The sequence below is a fragment of the Phocoena sinus genome, chromosome 10, assembly GCF_008692025.1.
Source record: "Phocoena sinus isolate mPhoSin1 chromosome 10, mPhoSin1.pri, whole genome shotgun sequence".
Lineage (NCBI taxonomy): Eukaryota > Metazoa > Chordata > Mammalia > Artiodactyla > Phocoenidae > Phocoena > Phocoena sinus.
Genome location: NC_045772.1, coordinates 71,467,443 through 71,491,054, shown reverse-complemented (window position 1 = coordinate 71,491,054; position 23,612 = coordinate 71,467,443). Strand labels below are relative to the sequence as shown.

The window sequence follows — 23,612 nt, the reverse complement described above, 5'->3', positions numbered from 1 at the left end:
TAACTCCTGCCAACAGCCTGGCAGTGCTCCTGGGTGCATGGCAGATAAGAGGACAGACTATAACCCCAGCTCTTCCATTTTCTAGTTGTTACCTTGAGAAAATCACTTAACATCTTTGTGTCTCAGTTTTCTCATATATAAAATGGGGATATTTATATACCAAACCCTTAGGACTGTGAGGATTAAATGTATTCTAGGGCTTGCTGGTGGTGTGGTGGTTGAGAGTCTGCCTGCCGATGTGGGGGACACGGGTTCGGGCCCTGGTCTGGGAGGATCCCACGTGCCGCAGAGCAACTGGGTCTGTGAGCCACAATTGCTGAGCCTGCGCGTCTGGAGCCTGTGCTCCGCAACGGGAGAGGCCACGATGGTGAGAGGCCCGCGCACCATGGTGAAGGGTGGCCCCCGCTTGCCGCAACTGGAGAGGGCCCTCGCGCAGGAACGGGGACCCAACACAGCCAAAAATAAATAAATAAATAAATAAAATAAAATGTATTCTAATGTGGTTAAAACACTGCTTAGCACAAATTGAATTTAATGTGTTTATTATTATTATGCTAAAGTGAACCTTTTCATAAAAGGTCAATTCATGCCTGAAAATAATATATATTCTGCATTTATTGGGAATTATATTCTATAGCTATACATTAGATCAAGCTTGTTAATCATACTGTTCGAATCTTCTTTATCCTTAAAATTACATTGGCTGATTTACCTATCAATTGCCATTACAGTGATAGATCTGTCAAATTATATCTCTAATTCTGTCATTTTTGTTTTCTACAATTTTAGGTCATTTTAAAAAAATGTAGTGACATTTTTTGCGATTATCTTTGTTCTACAATACATTCTACTATACTAATAACATAGCTACACCAGTTTAGTCTTAGTATTTTGTGGCATAACTTTTGCCAACTTTCACTTTCACCTTTTCTGAATTGTTATGTTTTGCCTGCCTTTTTGACAATGTCTTGTTGCGAGCCTTTCTTGTACACTTTTTAGAGAGCTGGAATGTTGTTCTTTTGTGCTAGCAGAAGTGGTGGTCTGTTTGCATTTATATTTTGTCATTTTTTTGTCTTTTAACTACATGATTTTGTCTGTTTACACTCATAATTATTTATAAATTTGGGCATAATTATATTTTCTTGTGCTGTGTTTTCACTTTTCTGTTTCTTTTTCTATCCTTTCTTGTCTTTAATGTAAATTGATTGTCTTTCTCATTCCAATTTTTCCCCTGTGCTGGATTACAATATGGTAATATGAACTATTTCTGTTGTTTTAGTGCTTATCTTATAAAACTTAGTGTATTGATTTTTTTTTTCTTTTTTTGTAATTAACAATATCTTTACCCTCATCCTTAACAGGAATACTGTATAGAGACTCAAGAACACTTAAGCAAACCACACCCTTCCTGACTTATATGATACCTTTATAAGCATTTTAATTTTTCCTGGCCTTCTTTTAACCCCTTAAGCCATTATATAGTGTGAGTTGTTATATATACTTCATATTTCTTTAGATTTTCTTTATTCTTCATTTCTATTTGCACTTAAGACCTTCCATCTGAGTTTTCCTTCTGAACTTAACATACAGCTTTTAGCTTTCTTTAGTGAGAGTCTGCTACTGGCAAAATAGTTTGGTTTTTTTGTTTATCTGAAAATATCTTTATTTTACTCTCGTAAAAAACATTTTCCCAAGTATAGAACTCTAGGTCAGCAGATGTTTTATCTCAGCACAACAAAAGTACCATTCCACTGTATCTTTACTGATACACAATACAGATACAGGTATGGTACACAATAAAGGTACTGATTCCTGATTTCAGTGGATTAGTGGTTTTCATCAGTTCTGAAGTATTTTCAGCCTTTATCTCCATATTTCTTAACTCCTGTTTCCTACTTTTCATTTCCTTGTCTGTTTGTGTGCATTCTAGATAATTTTGTCAAATCTATCTTCTAGTTCACTAATTTCTAGTTGAGCGATCCCTCAGGTCTGTCTAATCTGCTCTTAAACACATCCTTTAAATTTTAACTCCAATTATTATAATTTTCATTTCTATAAGTTCTTATTCTTTTTTTGTTTGTTTGTTTTTGTTTTTGTGTTTTGTGGTATGCGGGCCTCTCACTGTTGTGGCCTCTCCCGTTGTGGAGCACAGGCTCCGGACGCGCAGGCTCAGCGACCATGGCTCACAGGCCCGGCCGCTCCGCGGCATGTGGGATCTTCCCGGACCGGGGCACTAACCTGTGTCCCCTGCATCGGCAGGCGGACTCTCAACCACTGTGCCACCAGGGAAGCCCCGTTCTTATTCTTTTTTATTGGTTATTTTTATACTCATTACTCATATTTACCATCCTTGCTCCTATTTCTTTCATTATGTTAAATCTCTCTGTATATGTTCGCAATGTCTTTCCAGTTATGATTCCTATTTAATTTTTTTTTTCTCCTGCTGGATTTCACTCATGGTGCACTGTTTCTTTGTGTACTTTGTGAAATTTGACTCTAAGCACATTTTCATTCCAACTTTGTCCCTGGCACACTTTGAGGCCTGGGTTTCTCCAGCCAGAAAGCATGAGTTTGTTTCTGCTGGGCTCCTGGGAATATCACCCTCCCAGGACTACTTTAAACTTAATTATCAGCTTGAACTGTTGTAGATACCATCGTTACCCCTCCAGGTAGTCTGAACTGGAGGTGCAAACATCCATGAAGTTTGCGTAGGGGCCAGCTTGTTATTGCTTATTCTCAGGTGAGACTTTTCTCCCTTTCATTCAAGACCAAAATTCACGATAGACAGTTCTCTTTGCAATGCCCTGGGAGAGAGGTGTTGTATTTCTTTTTCACCATAACACTAAGTCAATAGCTCTTGGGCCTCCCAGCTTCCTTCCTGTGGTCTCCTGTTAGACTCTTTATCTTGAATAGGCTCTGGACATTGTCTCCTATTCTTTGTGCTCTGTGAAACTGTGGACATTGAGGCCTAGCTTCACTTAAATCAGTAAATACTCTCAAGGATAAAATCTGATTCCTGATTATTCTTTTCCAAATTCTCACCTTCACTCATTTGTTTTGTACTCTGAGTATTTACTGTTATTTTGTCATCCTAGTAATACTTTAAAAATAAATAAAAGAAGTAGGTCAGCCTCATTAGTTGTTTTCAGCAGGAAGGCTCTTCAAAGTACCTAGCACAACATAACTGTCAAACACAGAAGTCTTACTTTCTGAGTCCTATTCTTTGAGTCTTTGTATCCTTTTTCACAGGGAGATTCATAAGCCTTCTTACAAATAGTTCCTAGCGGTTCATCTATACTAGTCTTCTAGACATGGCCAGATGCAAGGAAATCCTAATGCCTATAAACTGGAAATGTCCCTGTCTTCCATAATGACACGTAAGGCCAAGTATGATTTGTATTGAATTAGAGATGCAGAGACCACTGTGTACCCAGGGGGATGAAGAGTACTTCTGGGTGATAAAGAGACTGTGATACAGGTGTGGTTTGAAATGGATTCATTTATTTAGCAAACAGGCACAAGCATTTACTACTTGCAAGTTCCTACTATCAACACTGAGATACAAAGTTGAATACATTTCCTCCACCTTTTGGAAGTTCATAATTTATTAGATGTTAAATATAGGCAAAATTTTAATAGGGATAGTAAATGAAGCGTCATACATTTTGGTAAGGAGGAAGAAAGTCTGACAGATCTGGGAAATGATTTCTACTCCAGTTTGGCCAGGTCATCAGATCTTTAAGCAGAAGAATAAGAGATGTTGTACAGATGTCGTTTGGGATCAGATTACAGAGAGTCTGGAGAGTCAGTCTGAGAAATTTTGACTTAATTCAATAATCAATGGGAACCATTAATGCTTTTGAGCATGAAATAATGTGTTAAAAACATATTAATAAGATTAATCAAGCAGTAATCTTCCAGATGATTCAAGGGGATTGAACAGGTGGAGAAGAAAAATTACAAGACTGAACCAGAGCAACAGCAAAGGGAGTAGGAAGAAAAGGAGAAAGGGGAATCATTTTATAGGCAATGTTCATTATCTGTAAAAGGCCACAGTTGGAGAATAAAAGATAACAGTGAAGACCTAAATGGGGCTGACTGACACAATGGTAATGTCATTAAGCAAGTTGGGAAAGAAGATCAGAATTGTGGAGGGTCGATAAGTCTGACATGTTCATGTAGATTTGGCCCTACTACGAGCACAAAGAACTTCAGGCTCTAGAGCTCCATAAATGAAAAGCTTGGCTAAATTTGGGGCATTAAAAAACAACCAAGGGGCTTCCCTGGTGGCGCAGTGGTTGAGAGTCTGCCTGCTGATGCAGGGGACACGGGTTCGTGCCCCGGTCTGGGAAGATCCTGTGCTCCACAGCAGGAGAGGCCACAACAGTGAGAGGCCCACGTACCGCAAAACAAAAAACAAAAAACAACCAAGGTTTAGTGTCTGTGTCTCCTTTAGATGAAGATAATGCCCATAGTACTGCCATTGAGCTTCTAACCCTCACACAGTGTTTCTTTGATGTTTATGTTTAGTTTCTTCTCACTTCACTGAATTGATCAAATTACTTTTTTTTCCTTGCTTTTTAATTAGTATATTCTAGTAAATAAGATGATTGTGTAGAAAGGAAGGAATAGAGATCTGCCAGCTACCATGATGTACAGAGCACCCATTTGTTTTCAATGATTAATATTTGTTTTTTTAAAATAATGCTTATTTTTCTGATTCTAGGTAAGTATATACTCACAGAAAATATGCTTGGAAATACAAGGATATATTAAAAAGAAAGGAATCATGATCATAATAACAGCAACTAGAGCTAACTACTCATATTTTCTTCCAGGAATTTTTATTTGAATATAAAACTAAGAAAACACACAAAAGGGAGATGGTTATGTTATATAAATTTGTGTCCTGCTTTAGTATTTATAATGATCATTTCCCGTGTTATGAAAGTTCTCCAGAGTCTTAATATTTGATCGTTCAGATATTCCCTTATTTATTTAAGAAGTCCCATATTGTGGACGTTGAGGACATTTATGATACTTTGCTATTATAAATTATGCGGTAGTGAACAGATGCTGATATACTTCAGGTTAATTTTTTTTTTTTTTTTTTTTTTTTTTTTTCGGTACGCGGGCCTCTCACTGTTGTGGCCTCTCCCGTTGCGGAGCACAGGCTCCGGACGCACAGGCTCAGCGGCCATGGCTCACGGGCCCAGCCGCTCCACGGCATGTGGGATCCTCCCGGACCGGGGCACGAACCCGTGTCCCCTGCATCGACAGGCGGACTCTCAACCACTGCGCCACCAGGGAAGCCCTCAGGTTAATTTTGATGATCCATGTTTTTGTATGTAGTTACCAAATCAAACTGTAGAATACATAATGCAATGTTGGAAATTTTCAAGTGGTCAAAATATTCAGACTGATCTCATTAACAACAAATAGAGAAACATGTCTACGCTTCAAAGGCCCAAGGAAAAAGCAGTTCATAAAGCAGTCGGGCAAATAACCATAAAATAATTTAAATAAATAAATATGTAAAATAAATAAATAATTTAATCTGATCATTATTTATTTAATTGTCTATCCAATATAATAAATTACTACTACTTTAAATGCCACAAAATGGCATCATGGTTATACAAACATACAATTACACACCTATATACTAGTCACTGGGGAAATTATACCATCTAGAATAAAAATTGATACATATATGTGAGAATATGTGCATTCTTATGAAACTTTACAAGTTCTGAAAAATCCATACCATTACTTATTTTCCATTTTTAAAAAATAGATCACACGATAATATGTGATAAACATTACAGGTCATTGTTAATTATGAATCATATAGGTACAGACAAGGAGCTATGACCAAACTTAGAAAATAGGTATACATGAAATTATACCTGGAAATAATGTTATGTACATTTTGTGAAAGCTGCTCCAATGTTTAAAATGCACATACCTCTCCCAATGAACTTTCTCCCTTCTAAGAATGGTTGTATTTCAAATGCAAACATTGCTTCTTTTTTGAAGAAACTACAGTTGTTTTTAGTTAAAAATGTGAAAGTGAAATATTATATTTATTCCATTTTTTTAACATCTTTATTGCAGTATAATTGCTTTACAATGTTGTGTTAGTTTCTGCTGTATAACAAAGTGAATCAGCTATACCTACACATATATCACCATATCCCCTCCCTCTTGCATCTCCCTCCCACACTCCCTATCCCACCCCTCTAGATGGACACAAAGCACCGAGCTGATCTCCCTGTGCTATGCAGCTGCTTCCCACTAGCTATCAATTTTACATTTGGTAGTGTATATATGTTCATACCACTCTCTCACTTTGTCCCAGCTTACATTTCCCCCTCCCCGTGTCCTCAAGTCCATGCTCTATGTCTGCGTCTTTATTCCTGTCCTGCCCCTAGGTTCATTAGAACCTTTTTTTTTTTTTTGGATTCCATATATATATGTGTTAGCATACGGTATTTGTTTTTCTCTTTCTGACTTAGTTCACTCTGTATAACAGACTCTAGGCCCATCCACCTCACAAGAAATAGTTCAATTTCGTTTCTTTTTATGGATTAGTAATATTCCATTGTGTATATATGTCACATCTTCTTTATCCATTCATCCGTCGATGGACACTTAGGTTGCTTCCATGTCCTGGCTATTGTAAATAGAGCTGCAATGAACATTGTAGTACATGACTCTTTTTGAATTATGGTTCTCTCAGGGTAGATGCCCAGCAGTGGGATTGCTGGGTCATATGGTAGTTCTATTTTTAGGTTGTTTTTTTAAATTTTTTTAAATTTATTTATGGCTGTGTTGGGTCTTAGTTTCTGTGCGAGGGCTTTCTCTAGTTGCGGCAAGCGGGGGCCACTCTTCATTGCAGTGCACAGGCCTCTCACTATCGCTGCCTCTCTTGTTGCAGAGAACAGGCTCCAGATGCGCAGGCTCAGTAATTGTGGCTCATGGGCCTAGTTGCTCCACGACATGTGGGATCTTCCCAGACCAGGGCTCGAACCCGTGTCCCCTGCATTGGCAGGCAGATTCTCAACCACTGTGCCACCAGGGAAGCCCCCTATTTTTAGTTTTTTAAGGAACCTCCATACTGTTCTCCATAGTGGCTGTATCAATTTACATTCCCACCAACAGTGCAAAAGGATTTCCTTTGCTCCACACCCTCTCCAGCATTTATTGTTTGTAGATTTTTTGATGATGTCCATTCTGACTGGTGTGAGGTGATACCTCATTGTGGTTTTGATTTGCATTTCTCTAATGATTAGTGATGTTGAGCATCCTTTCATGTGTTTGTTGGCAATCTGTATATCTTCTTTGGAGAAATGTCTATTTAGGTCTTCTGCCCATTTTTGATTGGGTTGTTTGTTTTTTTGATATTGAACTGCATGAGCTGCTTGTATATTTTGGAAATTAATCCTTTGTCCGTTGCTTTATTCGCATTGCTTCTTGATTTAAGAAAAATAAATAACTCACCAACTATCTTGAGCTTTTGGAGAAAATGTAAAAATGTTGAATAAAATGCAAAGCTTTAACTTCCACACTTTTAACCTTTTGTTGTCTTTTGTAAGAGAAATGTTTTTAGGATTTGTTTTCCTTGGTTAGATCAGAAATATCTATGGCAATAATGTGAACACATTTGATTATATGAAACTGCTACTTTACCAAACAAGAAAAAGAACAGGGAAAAATTAATTTGGGAATAATTATTATAACTTTTATGTGATCTTGACAGGTTTAAAAGTCTTGTACCTTTTCCTGTTATGATGACCACAGGAAAAGCTCCCTGGCCCCGACTCTAAAATGGCTTGGAAGAAAACTCGCCATCATAGCCCAGTGCCTCATTAGAAAAGCCTGTATTTCCTGCTCCAATAACCAGTTGATGGAAATAAAGTTCATTTTGTCAACAGATTTATTTATTCCCCCTCTTCTTCTGCTTTGTTAATCTTCCTTTTATGTTTCCTTAATAACATAATGCTGGAAAAGTTCCTAAATGCTTTTCAAATAAAGAGAAGTTCTGAAAAGGATTGACAAATTTCTGTTGTGTCAACAGAGACACGGGCGTCTCCCAGTCTAGAATTCAATGTATAATATCTGAAATAGATAAATGTAGGCCCTCCTTTTCTCATTCATTAGATCAGGAGATATTCAGGTCTACTAATTGGTTTTAATGCATGTTATTAGAATTTTATTGCCAGTACAATAAAGATGCAGTGCATTTCATGTATCGTAACAGACTGGCCTTAAAAAATAACTAGGAGAGCTGGCTCCATAAAGAAGGGATAGAAAAGGAAAAATCTAGAATCTGTGCTTTCAGATGAGTTCTTTGAACACTTTGGATAATGGCCAGTAGCAAAACATAGAACCAACCAAATATGAAATAATGAATAAATTCAGGATCAGCCTGTTACCTACAATTAATCACTATGTATTTACAAAGAAATTTATTATTATTATTATACACTGTGGTACTAATCTGGAGTTGTGGGACACCAAACATCTTTTCATAATGAATCTTGTGGAACAAGTTACTTACTGACCATGATAAGCTTGAATAAAATACCGTATTTTTGAATGATCATGGTAAGACAGATGATATTTTGGATTTTTGTAGTTAGAAAAATAATTAATTCATTATTTGATCATATTTTCAACCAAGGTCTTAAATATTAGGTAAAAATATAATAACACACACAAAAAAAATATCATAACATAAAAGACTTCTTCCTCTGATCCACTTCCAGGAACACAAATTTATTCTACGTAATGTTTTACAATGTAAAATCTTTGTAGTTTCTGTGTAAGTTTTACACCTAATTTCCGTACCTATGAAGAACACAGTGGGTTTGCACTATTTTTAGCAAAAAAATTTCCATTGCATATCAACGTATTGACCCAACATGGAGCATGATAAATGGAATATTATCTGATAAATTTAGATTACTATCTCCATTCAAGTTCAAAAAAGTAGTTTTTGCTATCATGCCCCAGATTCTTTCCTTTCTTTAACTTTGGTTCACAGTAAATCTACCATCTCTACTAAACTCTGGGCCCTTTGGAGCAGTCTTTTAGTCCTAGCCACCAAACATAAATATATTCCTTCTTGGGTTTATCTTAGACCACAGCCCTGTAGCTCTTCATTCTGCCTTCTTTGCCACTTTGTTCTTATCTATATATCCTACCTGTCAAGGGATAGGCAGTATATCAAATTCTGTGCCAAATATTTAACAGGGCTTCCAATATTCCAAAATGTTAGCTTCCAAATGGCATTGTTTTCTCTTAGATAAAGCAGTGATAACTCTGTCACCCAGTGTTAATATTTATAACCTATTTCAGTTCTAGTTTACTCAATCCCCTTGTAGGTGCTCCTCAGGATCATTTTGCGAATGTGTAGATTTTACTTTTATTTCTCTACTATGCTCACTCTGCCACCCAGAGTAGCTATAGGTTGTCTTATATTTAAGTAAAAGATATTTTTCTTTCTCAAGTAAATGTCTGCTCTTCAAAATGATTTTTTTTTTTACTTTAAAACAGCACCCCAAATAATAAATGGCATCTCTTTAGCTGATCTCCTTTATGGAAAACATGGCCAAGCTCAAAAGCATGACGGTGAATGGAACCAAGAATTACAATCACTGAATTAAGGATTACCATGGCACAAAGGGTCACCCTGTCATTTTCGACTATTTACTCTTCAGAAGGCACATGACCAATATCAAAGAAATGCTGTTAACATTTTCTTTTGAAAAAGCTAGTTTCCGTAATTCAAAGAGAAGAGAGCTTACAAATGGCAGGAGTAGAGATACAATAAAGACAGCAGGACCAGGTGAAATGCAGTACTATGAGAATGACAGTAGGTGTTTGAGCCTCTCAGAGAATGGACAATACTTTTATATAGAAGTTTAGTGTGTTATTTCTTCTTTTTAAGTCTGCTATAGACACAAAGGGTTGAAAGAATAGTTAAAATAAGATGTCAACTCAAGCCCTTTTCTCCTTGAGTCCTGTGTCATCACCCTGATTCAGTTTGCCTTACAGCTAACATCACTTGCCAACCTTGTTCCTGCTTCCACACATTTCACCTAGGTAACCCACTTTCATCAGCTTCTCTCATTTCCTGCAGTGATTTTCCCATTCCTATCACACTCTCCTCCCTGCACACCCCAACTGACCATCCCAGGTGAGAATTACGTAAAGAATAATATAAGAACCAACGAGATAACAGTAAAAAAGAGCGATTGAATGAAAGTCAGGAGACTTGGCTTCTATCTTAGCTCTGCCACTAAATTACCAGGTAAATGTGGGAAAGTCATTTCTATTGATAAAAGTTGGAGGACAAGTTAAATTGTGTCTAAACTTTCCTTCCAAGTAATCCTATGAAGTAACTTATGATTATATTAATTTTCTTAAAATTTAATCAATATTAAAAATAAAATAGAAGAAATTTATGCTTCTGCCTCAGTTGAATACCAGAAAATCAAGTCCTTGCTTTCTCTCAGAAGTCCTAGTTTCATAACTCTTTGTAGTTTATAGAAGCTGGAATGCCCCAAATTTTGCATATTGATCTCCCTCTCCCTTTTCTGCCAGGACTTTGGTTATGAGATCTTTTAGACTTTGGTCCTAACTCACCTCTCTAGCATCATCTCTTAATACTCCCCTCAGCAACCCTTTGCTATAGCTGCAATGAACTTCTCACCCACTGCGTGAAAGTAGCTTCTCTCTGGAGCTTTCCCTCTTTTGGTTCATCCCTTGACTCATCTATTTTCTACCATGTAGCCCATTGCACTTTTCTGAGTTCTTTAAGTGTTTAAGCCTCAGTCTAATAATGAGCTCTTAAATCATCGCTGGACTAGAAGAGTGTATAGAGTGAAAAAACAAGCTTTGGAGTAAAAGGAAAAAAATAACAAACCTATATTCAATTTCTGACTCAGACAAATAGTTGCTAAGTAACTTTAGGTAAATTACTTAATGCTGGTCCTGAATTGTTTTATCTATAAAATGAAATTTATACTATCTACCAAAATTTGGGACTCTGATCCAAAAAACAGAAGACACAAAACAAATACTTATGGAGAAAAGGAAGATGTATTGACTCTCTGAATTGAAAATTCCAGAAGTTTACTATTTCAGGTATAACTTGATGCAGGGGCTCAAACGATGCCACTAAATTTTAGTCTGTCTCCATCTTTTGGCTTTTATCTCCTCTTTGTTGCATTTACCCCCAGGCTCTATATATTGTGAGAAGATGAAGATTTGAGCTGCTCCTATAGTCTTGCAGGTTCAAGTACAACAGGGAAGGCAAGTGTTCTTTTCCCAATAGTTTCAACAAAACTCTCAGGCCTGATATTTATGGGCTTGAACCATATCAAATATCCATCCTTGAAATGATCACTACAGCTAAGGAAATAAAATACACTCATTGGCTGATATCTAGGTCACATGACTGCCCCTAAAGCTGAAATCAGTGTTGAACAGACATATAGACAAGGAAAGAAGAAGGTGTGATTCTGCGCAAGAAATTTAGGGTCATGCTTTCAAAAAGAGAGAGAATGAACGCTGGTTAGACCGCAAATAACTGTGATACACTATATTAGTCTGTCATATTTTTATAAAACTAAATGTGACAGTATTCCCAAAACATTTATCACAACGGTTGGTACCTAAAAGTTTCCAGTGCTAAATGAGGGCCTTGGCACATAGCAGGTGCTAAGAAAGTGTCAGGTGAATAAAGTGAATAAAAACTAAACGTGCTAGAAGAATTCTTAGAATGAGTATTTTATAGTTAATTTTGCTTGATTTTTCTAGTTCACTGTGATTAATTATCTTGTTGGCAGAAATTATAAGAGAGTCAGTCACATTTATTGTTTGAACAGCTTTCTGAATCTATTCTACTTAATCTAATATGATTATACTGAGGTACAAACATAGCCAAAGCAATTATAGCCTAAATCCAACTTCACTATAGTAGTTAACTCATCCAGCAGATGCCTGGGGGGCTTCTCATAAATCCCCAGATTCTGCTGGTATTAGGAATGTAAAGAAGATGGCATGGCACTGTCCTCAAGAGCTGAGTTTCCTTCTTTCATATCTAAGGCTTGTGGGATATAATAAACATAACAGAAAATATCCACTTAAAGAATAGTAAAGGAAACCAACAATAAAAATAAGCAACTTAATAAAATACAAATTTGCTAATAAAAAAGAATAAATAATCATAGTTGTCAAGAAGTTACTAAGCATTGGTGAAATTTCTGTAGAAAATTTTGGAGACCCTGCTTCAGAAAGAGTGATGGAGAGGGATACTATCCAGGATATTAAAGCTGAAAACTGAAAAATGAGAAAGAGCTGTAACTGGAACCAGAGCAAGGAGCTGTTGAGAATTCAGGATGAGTCCTTTAGTTAGGCCTTGAATTGCAGCTCTGCTTCTGACTTGCTGTGTGACTCTGGGCAAGTTACTTATCTCTACGCCTCATTTTCTTCATCAATAAAATAGAAATAATAGTAACGTTGTTTAAGGACTTATATGACACGGTTTACATTCAAGCTCCTACCTTCTCTTGCATGAACTGGTAACATTCCCAACTTGTCTCTCCATCTCTTAACCCCTCCAACTCACCCACCATGCTACTGCTGAAGCCATTTGCCAAACTGCAAATCAGACTATGTTATTTCCCTTTCGGTGAGTCTTCTTTACTTTTTTACAGAGTCCCAATTATTCAGTATAGTGCAGTCGTTCTTCTATGATCTTGCCACTTCTCCAGTTTTATTCTTCATCATGTTCACTCACCCAATCCAATCTTCAACCCTTAGCTTCACACACATTAACTACTTAAGGCTCCTCTAACATGATACGTTGTTCCCTATATCTGTGCCTTTGCACGGTCAGTGTTCTCTGCTCAGAAATTTGGCCTTGGTAAGCACCAAGTCAATTCCATTATGTCTTCCAAGGCATTTTTATTTGATTCTTCCAGTAGCCCTCAACCTAGAGCTGACCATCATCTTTGTGGGGTTTCCTCCCTCCCCATCCCATATGGATGATATTTTTCCTTTGTGTGTGTGTGTGTCTGGCAATGGGAATTATCTCATAGGGAAAGAGAAACTGATAATGCAGGAGAAAGAGAAGGAATAATTCCAGGAGGAAAAAAAATTGAAAAGAAAAAAAAGGAATGGTTTACCAAGTGGAAGCATTGGCCTTTGATAGAATTGGTGATCTTTCTTCCACTGTAACAGAATTATTGCCGACAGGGTGGATACAGATAAACTTAGATTAATATGCTGAGTGGAGGGAAGATACAGTGGTTTCCATTTCATGGCTTCTTTTTTCTCCAAGTGTGGAATAGAATGATTGGCTACAAGTGAAGAGAGAGAAGGCACCCTAGCAGAGTTGCAGAGAAAAAGGGTGTGAAATACTCATCTGGGAGAGCGGAAAGTTGAGGTAATAAGAATGTCTTAGCATCCAATGAGTTCTGAGGGGAGGTCATCAACTGAGAGTGGGCAGGTTGTGTCGGAAAATTGAGGAAAGTGGAGCAGCTTGACGAGGGAAGCATGTGCAATTGTCAGGCAGTGTTGATGGCCCATCTGAGGTTTGTGGGAATGAGTTTACAGTGAAAGCAGTCCACGTAGTTAGCATGGCTATGCCTTTTCCTCCAGGACCATATACAGCTGCTTAGGTGGGAACACAAGGAAGTGAATAGTTGGGCTTAGCAGTGATTGACCTTTGCTGGGTGATACGTTGAAGGCAGAGAACAGCAAGGATGTGGATTTTTATGAGTATCGTGACTAACTGCAGCTCCAAGCTGGGCAAGGAGAGAGGGGAGGGTGTGAGGGAATTATTGATAGTGAAAAGTGGAAGGGTCAACAGGTTCAGGGTCCAGTGAGAGAGCACAAATGGTGGAGTGGGAATGGAAGCTGATCAGAGCATGGACTGCTTAAAGCAGATGTTTTAGAAGTAAAGCAACTATGGAAATGACATTTTGTGAGTAGTCTTTTCTGTACATTGCTATGATATGTTGAATTATATTGATGTAGACCCGCCCACAACTAACATATAAAGCACAAAATCTGGACACAGATGACTGTGGATGTTTAGCAGTGCCATTCATAAGCTACTAAATGATCATTTTATGTTTTGTTCAAATCTCGAGTCAACTGTGAAAAACCCGGAATTTCTGTATTCTTACAAAGATAAACCACATGATCCTAATACTTAAAAACAAGTGCAGCTTTCTCAAAAGATACAATATCAAAATAGGAAGGAAGAAAAAAACATGTCTGATGCAAACAGCACGTTTTTCTGGTTTCCTGCCCTGCCTTTTCTCTTTGGTATAGACAGAGCAGGACTGAGTGAAAGCCCATTAAAGGGCAGGTACCCATGCTGCTGGCCTGATTCTCTAGTTGACACAGCAGAAGTAACGATACAAAATACAAACCACTTGTCACACTCACCTTGATTTTAAGTTTCCCATTTCTATTCCTGACATGGACTCTTAATTACTGGCCTCGTGAATCCATTCCCTTCCCCAGTTAAAAGTATAAACAAAATTAACATCTTTTTCTTTGTTAGGCTGTAAAATTGATGACATTCCCACAAACCTCAAATGGGTAATTTAAGACTTCCTAAGGCAATTCAGAGTCCACAGTGAGAAGCAGACAACCTGGATCTAGAAAAATGTGGCAGTTTTATTTCTCAAAGGATTCAGAAAGAGAAAGTCGCTAAGAATAGGATAGGATTAAACACTGCCTGTATTTCACAACAATATCATTGAAAAGGGAAAGTGGTTGAGTGAGGAGGTGAGGTTAGGGGTGTTAGTGTAAAGACAGGGCCACGTGCTTTCGCTTTTACCCTAATGTCTCTATAAAATGTAATTTATTTACTAGTTGCAGCAACTTGTTTTGAATGTTTGGAGTTGGGGTGTCCGAGTCTGAAATGTTGTAGTCATAGCAATTTGGGTATTACAGTTTTGTCGTTTATTTTTTACTGAGTTTTATACCTGATTTCCACTATCCAGAAGAGAGTGAATTGAAGCAATATTTTCACAGTAGAGTATCTAGGCTTCTCTTAGCTGTGAAGGTTAAAGTTTTCATATTTCCTACTTAATTCATTTTTAATAAAGGTTTTGTTGGAACAACTAAGCATGGTATTTCATTAGTTACTAATCAACATTACAAAATTTAAGACAATGATATATGATTAATACTAAGATTGTGTAGTAATGGCTATGTTGTCTGATGAATAAAAACCAAAAAACAAATAAAATTAAAAGAAAGATATGGACACAATAGACCCCTCTCTCGGGATTGTCAGTTGATATCAGTGACCATCTTGTTTAGCCCTGGTTTTCATTCTGATTTGCGTAGACTGATTGCCTCTGAATTTTCTCACTCATGCCATGGGCCTTAAGAGCTCTTTAGAGCGTGGAAACAATTTGCTTAAAAAACCATTGCAGGCAGCTTCAAGACTCAGTTCTTCTTCCAGCAAGAGAATTCCATCTAAAAAGCAAAAGTGTGTCTTTTTTTCTTTTTAGTTTCCTTGTTCCACCTTAGACCCAATCATAAAAAATATATAAAATATTCACAGCACTGTAGTGCAACCAGTTTATGTAAAATCCCATTCTTTCTATAATTTGAAGGATATTTCACAGCAAACTTTACTAACTTTAATCTCCTACTCTACCCTCAATCTCAATAATCAGTTCCTCACAGAATTAGATACTGTGATTTGATCTTTCTAAGGGACTGTACATATTCCCAGAACATAGCATCTTAAAGCACATTAAGCCAAAATGAATGTGGTTTCATTGGGTATATGAAGTGATTCTTCCACTGCAGTCACAAATGACTTATGGATGGTTAGCAGTGCCATCCATGCGGGCTTGCCTTTGATTTGTAGATACCCAAGAATTGTCTCCACAGAGAAAATGTACAGAGGTAGCATTTCACTTTTATGTTTTTCATCAAACAGCTTCCTCGTGACAGAGGGAAAGGTATGAGAGTTGTTAGGGAAAACATTCTCTATTACCAGAAGGTTATTTCTTCAGAAGTCAGAGGCTTGTGTGCACTTGTGTGAAGGGAATACTAAGTTAAACCTGGGCTAGAGGATTCTTTTCAGATAAGTAGCCTTTACAAAGCCTCCTTTACCTCATACAAACAAAATTGTCAACAGGTAGCTGCTTATAAGTTATTTTGTCATAGAATTAAAAAAACTTTGATTCTAAAATGTATGCTTTTGTGTACCAATATGAAATCTGTAGTATCTGAAACATTCCCAACCAAAGAAAGAATTGCAAGTCCGCACTTGGGGCTGGTGCTCGGTGGTTTGTGGGATCCGAGAAATCTCACTTGGGCCTCCTCTGGAGCCTGGATCTTACTTCCATAAGTTCAGTCCTTTGAATTAAGGCTTGTAATAAAAATTGTATTTTCAATCTTTATTGGTGTGAACCAAACCCTGGATGGGGCCACATTTTAAATAATTACTAATGATGATCCCTTTAAGAAACATTTATTTATCAATTATCTTTATATCTCAAGAGCTACTTGTGAGAGAATGGAAGACTACACCAAATACCAGGTTTTTCTAGGAGATAATTAGGATGGCAAGCCTGAAATCCCAATGGCTTCCTAGGTAGGCAGCCTTAGGAACTCCAGGAAGCAAAAGAAATAGTAGGAGGATGCCCAATATCTTAAAAGGGGGAGGGGGTGATGTTGAAAACAAAGATGCTGTGGGTAACTTTGAGACCGGCTTCACAGTTTTGCTTAGGTTCAATAAGATGACAAGATTGAAGAGTTATTTTGACCTCAAGATCTCAGATTTCTGTTTCCCCGTGATTCTTGGTGATATTGGTGTTGTATGGGTGGTTCTACCCTTTTTATTTTAATAGATTGGTTCCGTTTTACCACAAAATATTTAGATATGCATCTTCTAAACAAACACAAAACCATAGTACAGCATGGAGAGTGTAGAGAAAACACTCACGAAAGGAATGCTTCCCTCTGGAAACAACTTCCCACAGGATGGGGTGTTTTCTCCGGTGCTATTGGAAGGACATCGAAAGTCAATGGATTTCAGCTCCGAATACAGCTCATTTGCTTTAATTTAAAGGTCTCACTTTCAATTTTGTATGGGATGTTTAGGTTTCCTTGTAGGCCTCTTAGGAATCACAAGCTTCTTTACCCCTTAACTGTATACTTCATTGCTGTAATCGAAGCTCTTTTGCTGTAATCGAAGCTCTTTTGTTGCTATAATTCCTTCCTAATGCTACAGTTTTAGTCAAGTATTCTTTCCCTCTAGAGGCATTAATTGTTGCCAATTTTGAAAATGCCCTTGATTGGTGTATACTTTTTGCTTCTGGTGCCAAAACATGTCACTGTTTGCTATTCTTCCTCTAGGTGAAAAGACTTTTTTTCTTCTTGTTCAACATACACTATGCCCTTTTTAAGCTCTGTAGTGTAATTTAGAGTATCTTTGTCTACCAGGTGGAAAGTCAGCATTCTTCATGGTTTCATGTACTTCACCAATTTGCAGTACATGTCTCAGGATAGAAGATTTAAATTTTCTTTTATTTGCTATTAGCTGTGAAATTATTGGTCACTGGAGCTTATGACAGTCTATCCTTGTTAAGGATTTACCTTTGGTTTATAGTACGTCGCCAAAATAAATGGTTATTTTCCAATGACAAGACCTTCACTGAAACACAAAGTTAAAAGGGAAGATACTTCTTCAAATGTAGCATAGTGTACGGGAAAATATCCTCTAGTTTGAAATTAAGTGAGTTTCTCTTTTAGTCCTGGTAAGTATTTCAGATCATATACAGTTAAACGGATACTTTATTAACAAACTTTATTCCCTTCATTCATACACACGTGCGTGTGTGGGCACACACACACACACGAAATCTACCTCCAGTTAAAGAGGAAATATTATTTAATTATTGTTTTACAAAAAGTTATAAACACTAGGATATATTTTGAAATAAAAGCCATCACCCTTCAACCAGCATCAACTGAGTCCCCACACTGAACAGTCCCCTGTTCCAGGCATTAGAGAGAGCGTTAAGCAAGACAGACAAATAACTCCCACAAAGCCTGAGTTTTAGAAAGATGGTCTAGATTTCATTTCCAATTTAAATTTATTCTGCTCTTCCTCATCTGATTCTTTACTAAAGGACCTTATGAGCTCCATCCAATAGGAACACGTTCTCCATGATGAGAGCACCAATTTGTGTTTCAGTGCTTGGAATTATGCAATTTATTCTAAAAGTCATCTGCTTCTGAGAGTAGTACAAGTCTATTTTATTATATAAAAATGAAATACACTGAAATTTACTATCATTTTACTGAATATAAATCAAGAAATAGATTCAATATACATTACCTAAGGACTGACATTTCAAGCCCCTTAGCCATGTGTTGCAGTAAATGTGTTCTCTTGTTCATTTACTGCTACATTTTTGAATCATTGCCTCTGCCCATATGACTGTTGATGTCTCTCCCTACAGCCTGGATGAACCCATTTCTTTCCAAGGGTGAGAGCTGCTACAAGATAACAGAAAACCTTGGCCTGAGCTACACAGAACTCTTGCTTATTATAATGTTTTATAGAACTCAAAAGAAGAATTGATATACAGTTTAGTCTTTTTTTATTTGAACTTAATTTTGTTTTATTAAAATACAAATAAAAACACAGTACTCTCAGTAGTTTCATAAACATTTTGCTACCTACTTTAACATTCTCAAATATTTTCTTGATTTCACATTTTTGATTTATACATATTTTATTTAAACTTCATTTGTGGTTTTGTAAAGTTTTATGATTTAATACAAAAAAACTGCACATCTCCAACTTTACAATGAAAAGTTAAAACACTTTTTTACATGTTGAGAGTAAATTGTGAGGATTCTGGTAACATGGGTTAATTTCAGGTGTTGGGCAATAATTATGAAGACTTCCCAGGATGACCTAGAGAATATCAGTGAGTTCTCCATCCTGCTGCGGGATTTGATTTCTCTCTGAGATAAATGTCGTTCTGTGTGTGTTTTTCTCTCAGGAGGTCGAGTTGTGTCGTGTTAACAGTCAAGAAAAGCTGGGCCTGACAGTCTGTTACCGAACGGATGATGAAGAAGACACCGGCATTTATGTCAGCGAGGTGAGAAATGCCATGGAGGAGAGGTTAGGGGAGGCAGACATCGAGCAGTGAAATGACTCACGATGAGAAAATCCTTGGGAGGCTGGAATGGGAAGAATTGGCAATGTGCCAGTAGTTGTCACTTTCAATTAGGAAAGTAAATTAAGTTGCCCAAGTAGTGGAATTATTATCAGCCTATTTAATGTGGATGCTTTCACCACAGAATCCCAGTAAGGAGAAGTGCAAAAATTGTAACATTGTCTAAACCTGAGTAAAGTCCCTTAAGTACACAGGAAGCTGAGCAAAGTTTCTGATCAGCAAACGTTTGTCCTTCTGTTCCCGCTGTGTCTTTTAACTGTCCTGTTAACAATAGCATTGACTTTTAAATCTAATATCCACAATAATCAGATATTTTACTCTGCTGACAGAATTGATAAAGTTAAATATCATATCCAAGAAGTTCATCCATTGGTTTGTTTTATTCAGCCCCATAATCACTTTCAAGAAGTGAGGTACTTACCCAGGGAACTGTATTCAATATCCTGTAATAAGCCACAATGGAAAAGAATATGTACATACATGTATAACTGAATCACTTTGTTGTACACCAGAAGCTAACACAACATTGTAAATCAACTATACTTCAATTTAAAAAAGTGAGGTACGTAAATGTGAAATACCCTCAGTGTTAATAATTTTGAAAAAATGTGAAGCAAAATTTATTATTATAGGTGATTTTTTGAAACTCCCAAAAGAATCATTTTATGAGAAGTAGTAAGGTATTATGTGTGTGTGAGATATATATACAAATACACATACAAACATATTTATAATTACACATATACATGCAGACACATATGCATATACAAGTATATATAGATATGTTATCTAACTCCTGCATATATGTATGTATACATACATATATGTGTGTGAAACCATGTATGTATATATATATGTGTATGAACCCAAACTATATGCTAATTGCTGTTCTGTGCTGTTCCAAAGTTTCTTGGCCATGACTTTGAAAACATTATGTAACTTACTGAGCTTCGGCTTCCTCACCTAGAAACTTAGTACGACAATGCTTATCACATTACTTTTATAGAGGTGTTTAGACTCTGGCAGAGATAATATAATTAATGAACTTAGAAAACTACTCAGCTCTATAAATGTATCAGTTTACCAAAGAATCTACTGACTGGCTCTCACTATGGAAAAATCTCCAGAGAATACTTCACTTATATACTTCTTTTAAATAAACAACTATGATAACCCCTCTGCTTATGGTGAGGAAGTATAAGGAAACACCTGCAGCATTATCTTTTGTAGTATGTATGGAGGTACAAATGCAGAATTTTAATATTAGTTTGATTACTGTTCTGAAAACAAAGTTTTAGTTGTGAATGTCTTGTAAATAGGATACAATTGATTAATCATCCCTTATTTCCTTCAAGTAAGTCTCTGTTTACTATTTAAACATGTCAGCTTTGGAACTTTACTTTTCAGGGATAATAAAAAAGCCACAGGAACAGAACAAAATTACTTGGAAAAAATGTTTCCCTATACATCTTACGTGTAATTATAGTGTCTTTTGTTCTTGATTGATCACTTAAAACTCATTTATTGGCTGGTACCACCTAATTAAAAAGTAATATCTAACATCTGGATAAGATGGATCAACCTTACCCTACACTTGAAATACTTTGCTTTAAAAAGGAAAAAAAAAAAAAGGCTTTGCTGGAATAAGCTCCAATAAATTGTTTGAAGCCTTCATGTGAAATGTGATAGATGGAATTACCCCCAGTGAACAGTAAGTCATCACTCAAGTTTGGCCCATTAAAATGTTGATAAACTCTTAATAGAGCTTTAAATATCTATTTATTCTAAAATAAGTGACAGTTAATATACTTCACCCTATATGTAAAGTAGTGTCTAGTAATAATCTACATGGATAGGATTTTTTTCATTTCTTGAGCTACATAGATTATAAATCTCTTTATAAATTAATGTGCTCATAACACAGAAATCCCTTTAATAAGTTTGGACTTAGGGTATAGCTATCAGGTTTTCTCAGACAGCTAAGACAGGATTTAAAAATCACCCTAGCAGAAAGTAAATTTCCTGGGTCCTAGTATTAACATCAGCTGAGGATCATGTCAGCTGAAGACCATGTCTGACAGTTGGGATACAGAAATGAGTGAACAGATATAAAAAAAATAAATAAAATTAAATTAAAAGGGGGGAAAGGATAAAAGGAAGGAAGAAACAAAGAGAGGCAGGGAGAGAAAAGTGGTCCACAAATCAAGATGTGCTCTAGTACTCTTTTTTTTTTTTTAAACATCTTTATTGGAGTATAATTGCTTTACAATGGTATGTTCGTTTCTGCTTTATAACAAAGTGAATCAGCTATACCTATACATATATCCCCATATCTCCTATAATAACTCTTTTAATGTCATTGACTGCTAATCTGACAGCTGTGTAAGTTCTAGTTTAGTTTTGTTTTATTGATTCAATCCTCATCAAGGGTCATATTTCCTGCTTCTTTGTATGTCTAGTAATCCTTGACTGGATGCCAAACATTGTGAATTTTGCCTTGTTGGGAGGTGGCTATTTTTATTCCTGTGAATATTCTTTTTTTTTTTTAACATGCTCTAGTACTCTTTAATTTTATTGTAATTAATTCTAAAATAGTTCATTTACATTTTTAGAATCAGTTGACAGAAGAAAAATTTGGCATGCACTCTATAAATCAATAGAAAAACTTGAAATACATTTTTAAAAATATTTTTTAAAACCACACTTTTAAGTTCCTGGGAGGATATTGCATATCCAGTTGAAGCTGTGTGTCCTCTCCCTTACAGGTAGATCCAAACAGCATTGCTGCCAAAGATGGCCGGATTCGAGAAGGGGATCGTATTTTGCAAGTATGTGGGGTGGTTATTTCCTTTAATTTCCTACTATCTGTCCAATAGTTTTAATTTTATTTTGTTCCTTGAAAAATGTTAGAGAAAATAATTTGTGTTTGTTTCTGGATAGTAACATCTACAAAACTAAAAGCGATCATTTAAACCTTTTAAAAAATAAGGATAGTGCCATTTAATAAGGAATATTAGCTAATAATTAGTGAGTAAGACATAATCTCTGGACTCAGATACCTCAGCTTCAGCTTCCAGCTCCATCACTTACTTGGGCACTTTACTTAACCTCTCATTGTAAGCCTGTTTCCTCATCTTAAAGAATGGTAATAGTAAACTATATTGCTGCAAAGGTTAGATATGATTAAGCATGTGGTGTGCTTAGCGCACAGTGCATGGTGAGTAATAAGCGTTAACTGCTGTTGTTACTAGCATCAGCAGCAGTTATTGCTATCTTTTCCACAATAAGTGTTCCATTACTATGAAAGTTTAGAGGTCTGAAAAAGTCTTAATTATTTATAAATGAGTTGCTGGGGACATGTGGAGGACAGAATGTGAAAACATAGAGGCTGACTGAATTTCAGTTTAAAAATAGAGATGGTAAGCACTTTAGAGGAGGTGTGTAGACTGGAAAGAGTTCCCAGCCCAACCAGGAAAAACTGCAAAAGCCAAAGTTTCTGTCCTAAATCTCCCTTGACCTGCGCTATCCCTTCTGAGTCCTTTCTCATAAAGGGTGGCTGGAGGAAGACACACAGCACCCCAGCTCTTATGTCCAGTTTAACCCAAAATAAAAACAGAGGTCCTTGGGGGTTGAGTTTCACTGCAGATAACAACTGCAAGACAGGAAGGAGGACTCAAATGACAAACTGAAGACGTTACAAACTGTTAAAACATTCTGCAAACGTTTTAATTGTTATGACAGATCTGTTGTTCCCATTTCTCCTTCCTAGATATGAACCCCTAACGAATGTTTCTTTCAATTTAATACATTTGGATTCAACACTCTACCTGGAAGCAGGGCTTTAAAAATAGACAAGATGCCATGGCAGTCTTTCGGGCATTCCCTGTGTATTTAGGAAGACAGCTGTTTACACAGATGATTACAGTACAATGCGACGTTGTCATGAGAAAGTTGTGCCACACGAGGGCTATTCTGCCCAGACTTCTGCTGGTCTTCCTTCCTTTCTTTAGGGGGGGGGGTACTCACTGAATCACACCACTTCTCCATACCCCTTCCCTTCTCTAGCAAGAGGCCACAGAACTCCTTTTTCATCAAGGACCCTTTACTAAGGCTCCAATGAGGAAAGAATAAAAGTATGAATTAGAGGTTATGGTCCCACTAGTCTTCAGAAAACTTGAAGAATACATAATTCCTACTTTAATGAGCTCCCTAAGTGATGACCTGTAGTTAAACAAAATGGGATGTGTCTATCACTGGATAACTCAGGGGCAGGAAAAGTGAATCAAGAAACCAAGACTTGCTACCATACTTTCAATGTTTTTCTCACACTCGTGTGAGTAAACGAGTGAATGAAACACGGGTATTCAG

At 36.8% G+C, this 23,612-nt stretch overlaps 1 protein-coding gene across 2 annotated transcripts in view; it reads left to right on the top strand.

The window, feature by feature from the left end:
* PDZRN4 (PDZ domain containing ring finger 4) overlaps nt 1–23,612 on the top strand; it is a 374,557-nt gene that overhangs the window by 335,735 nt on the left and 15,210 nt on the right. For both annotated transcript variants that reach the window (XM_032645762.1, XM_032645763.1), the window contains 2 exons: nt 19,068–19,166; nt 22,010–22,072. In XM_032645762.1, the coding sequence (XP_032501653.1) occupies nt 19,068–19,166; nt 22,010–22,072 (162 nt within the window). The remainder of the gene's footprint in view (nt 1–19,067; nt 19,167–22,009; nt 22,073–23,612) is intronic.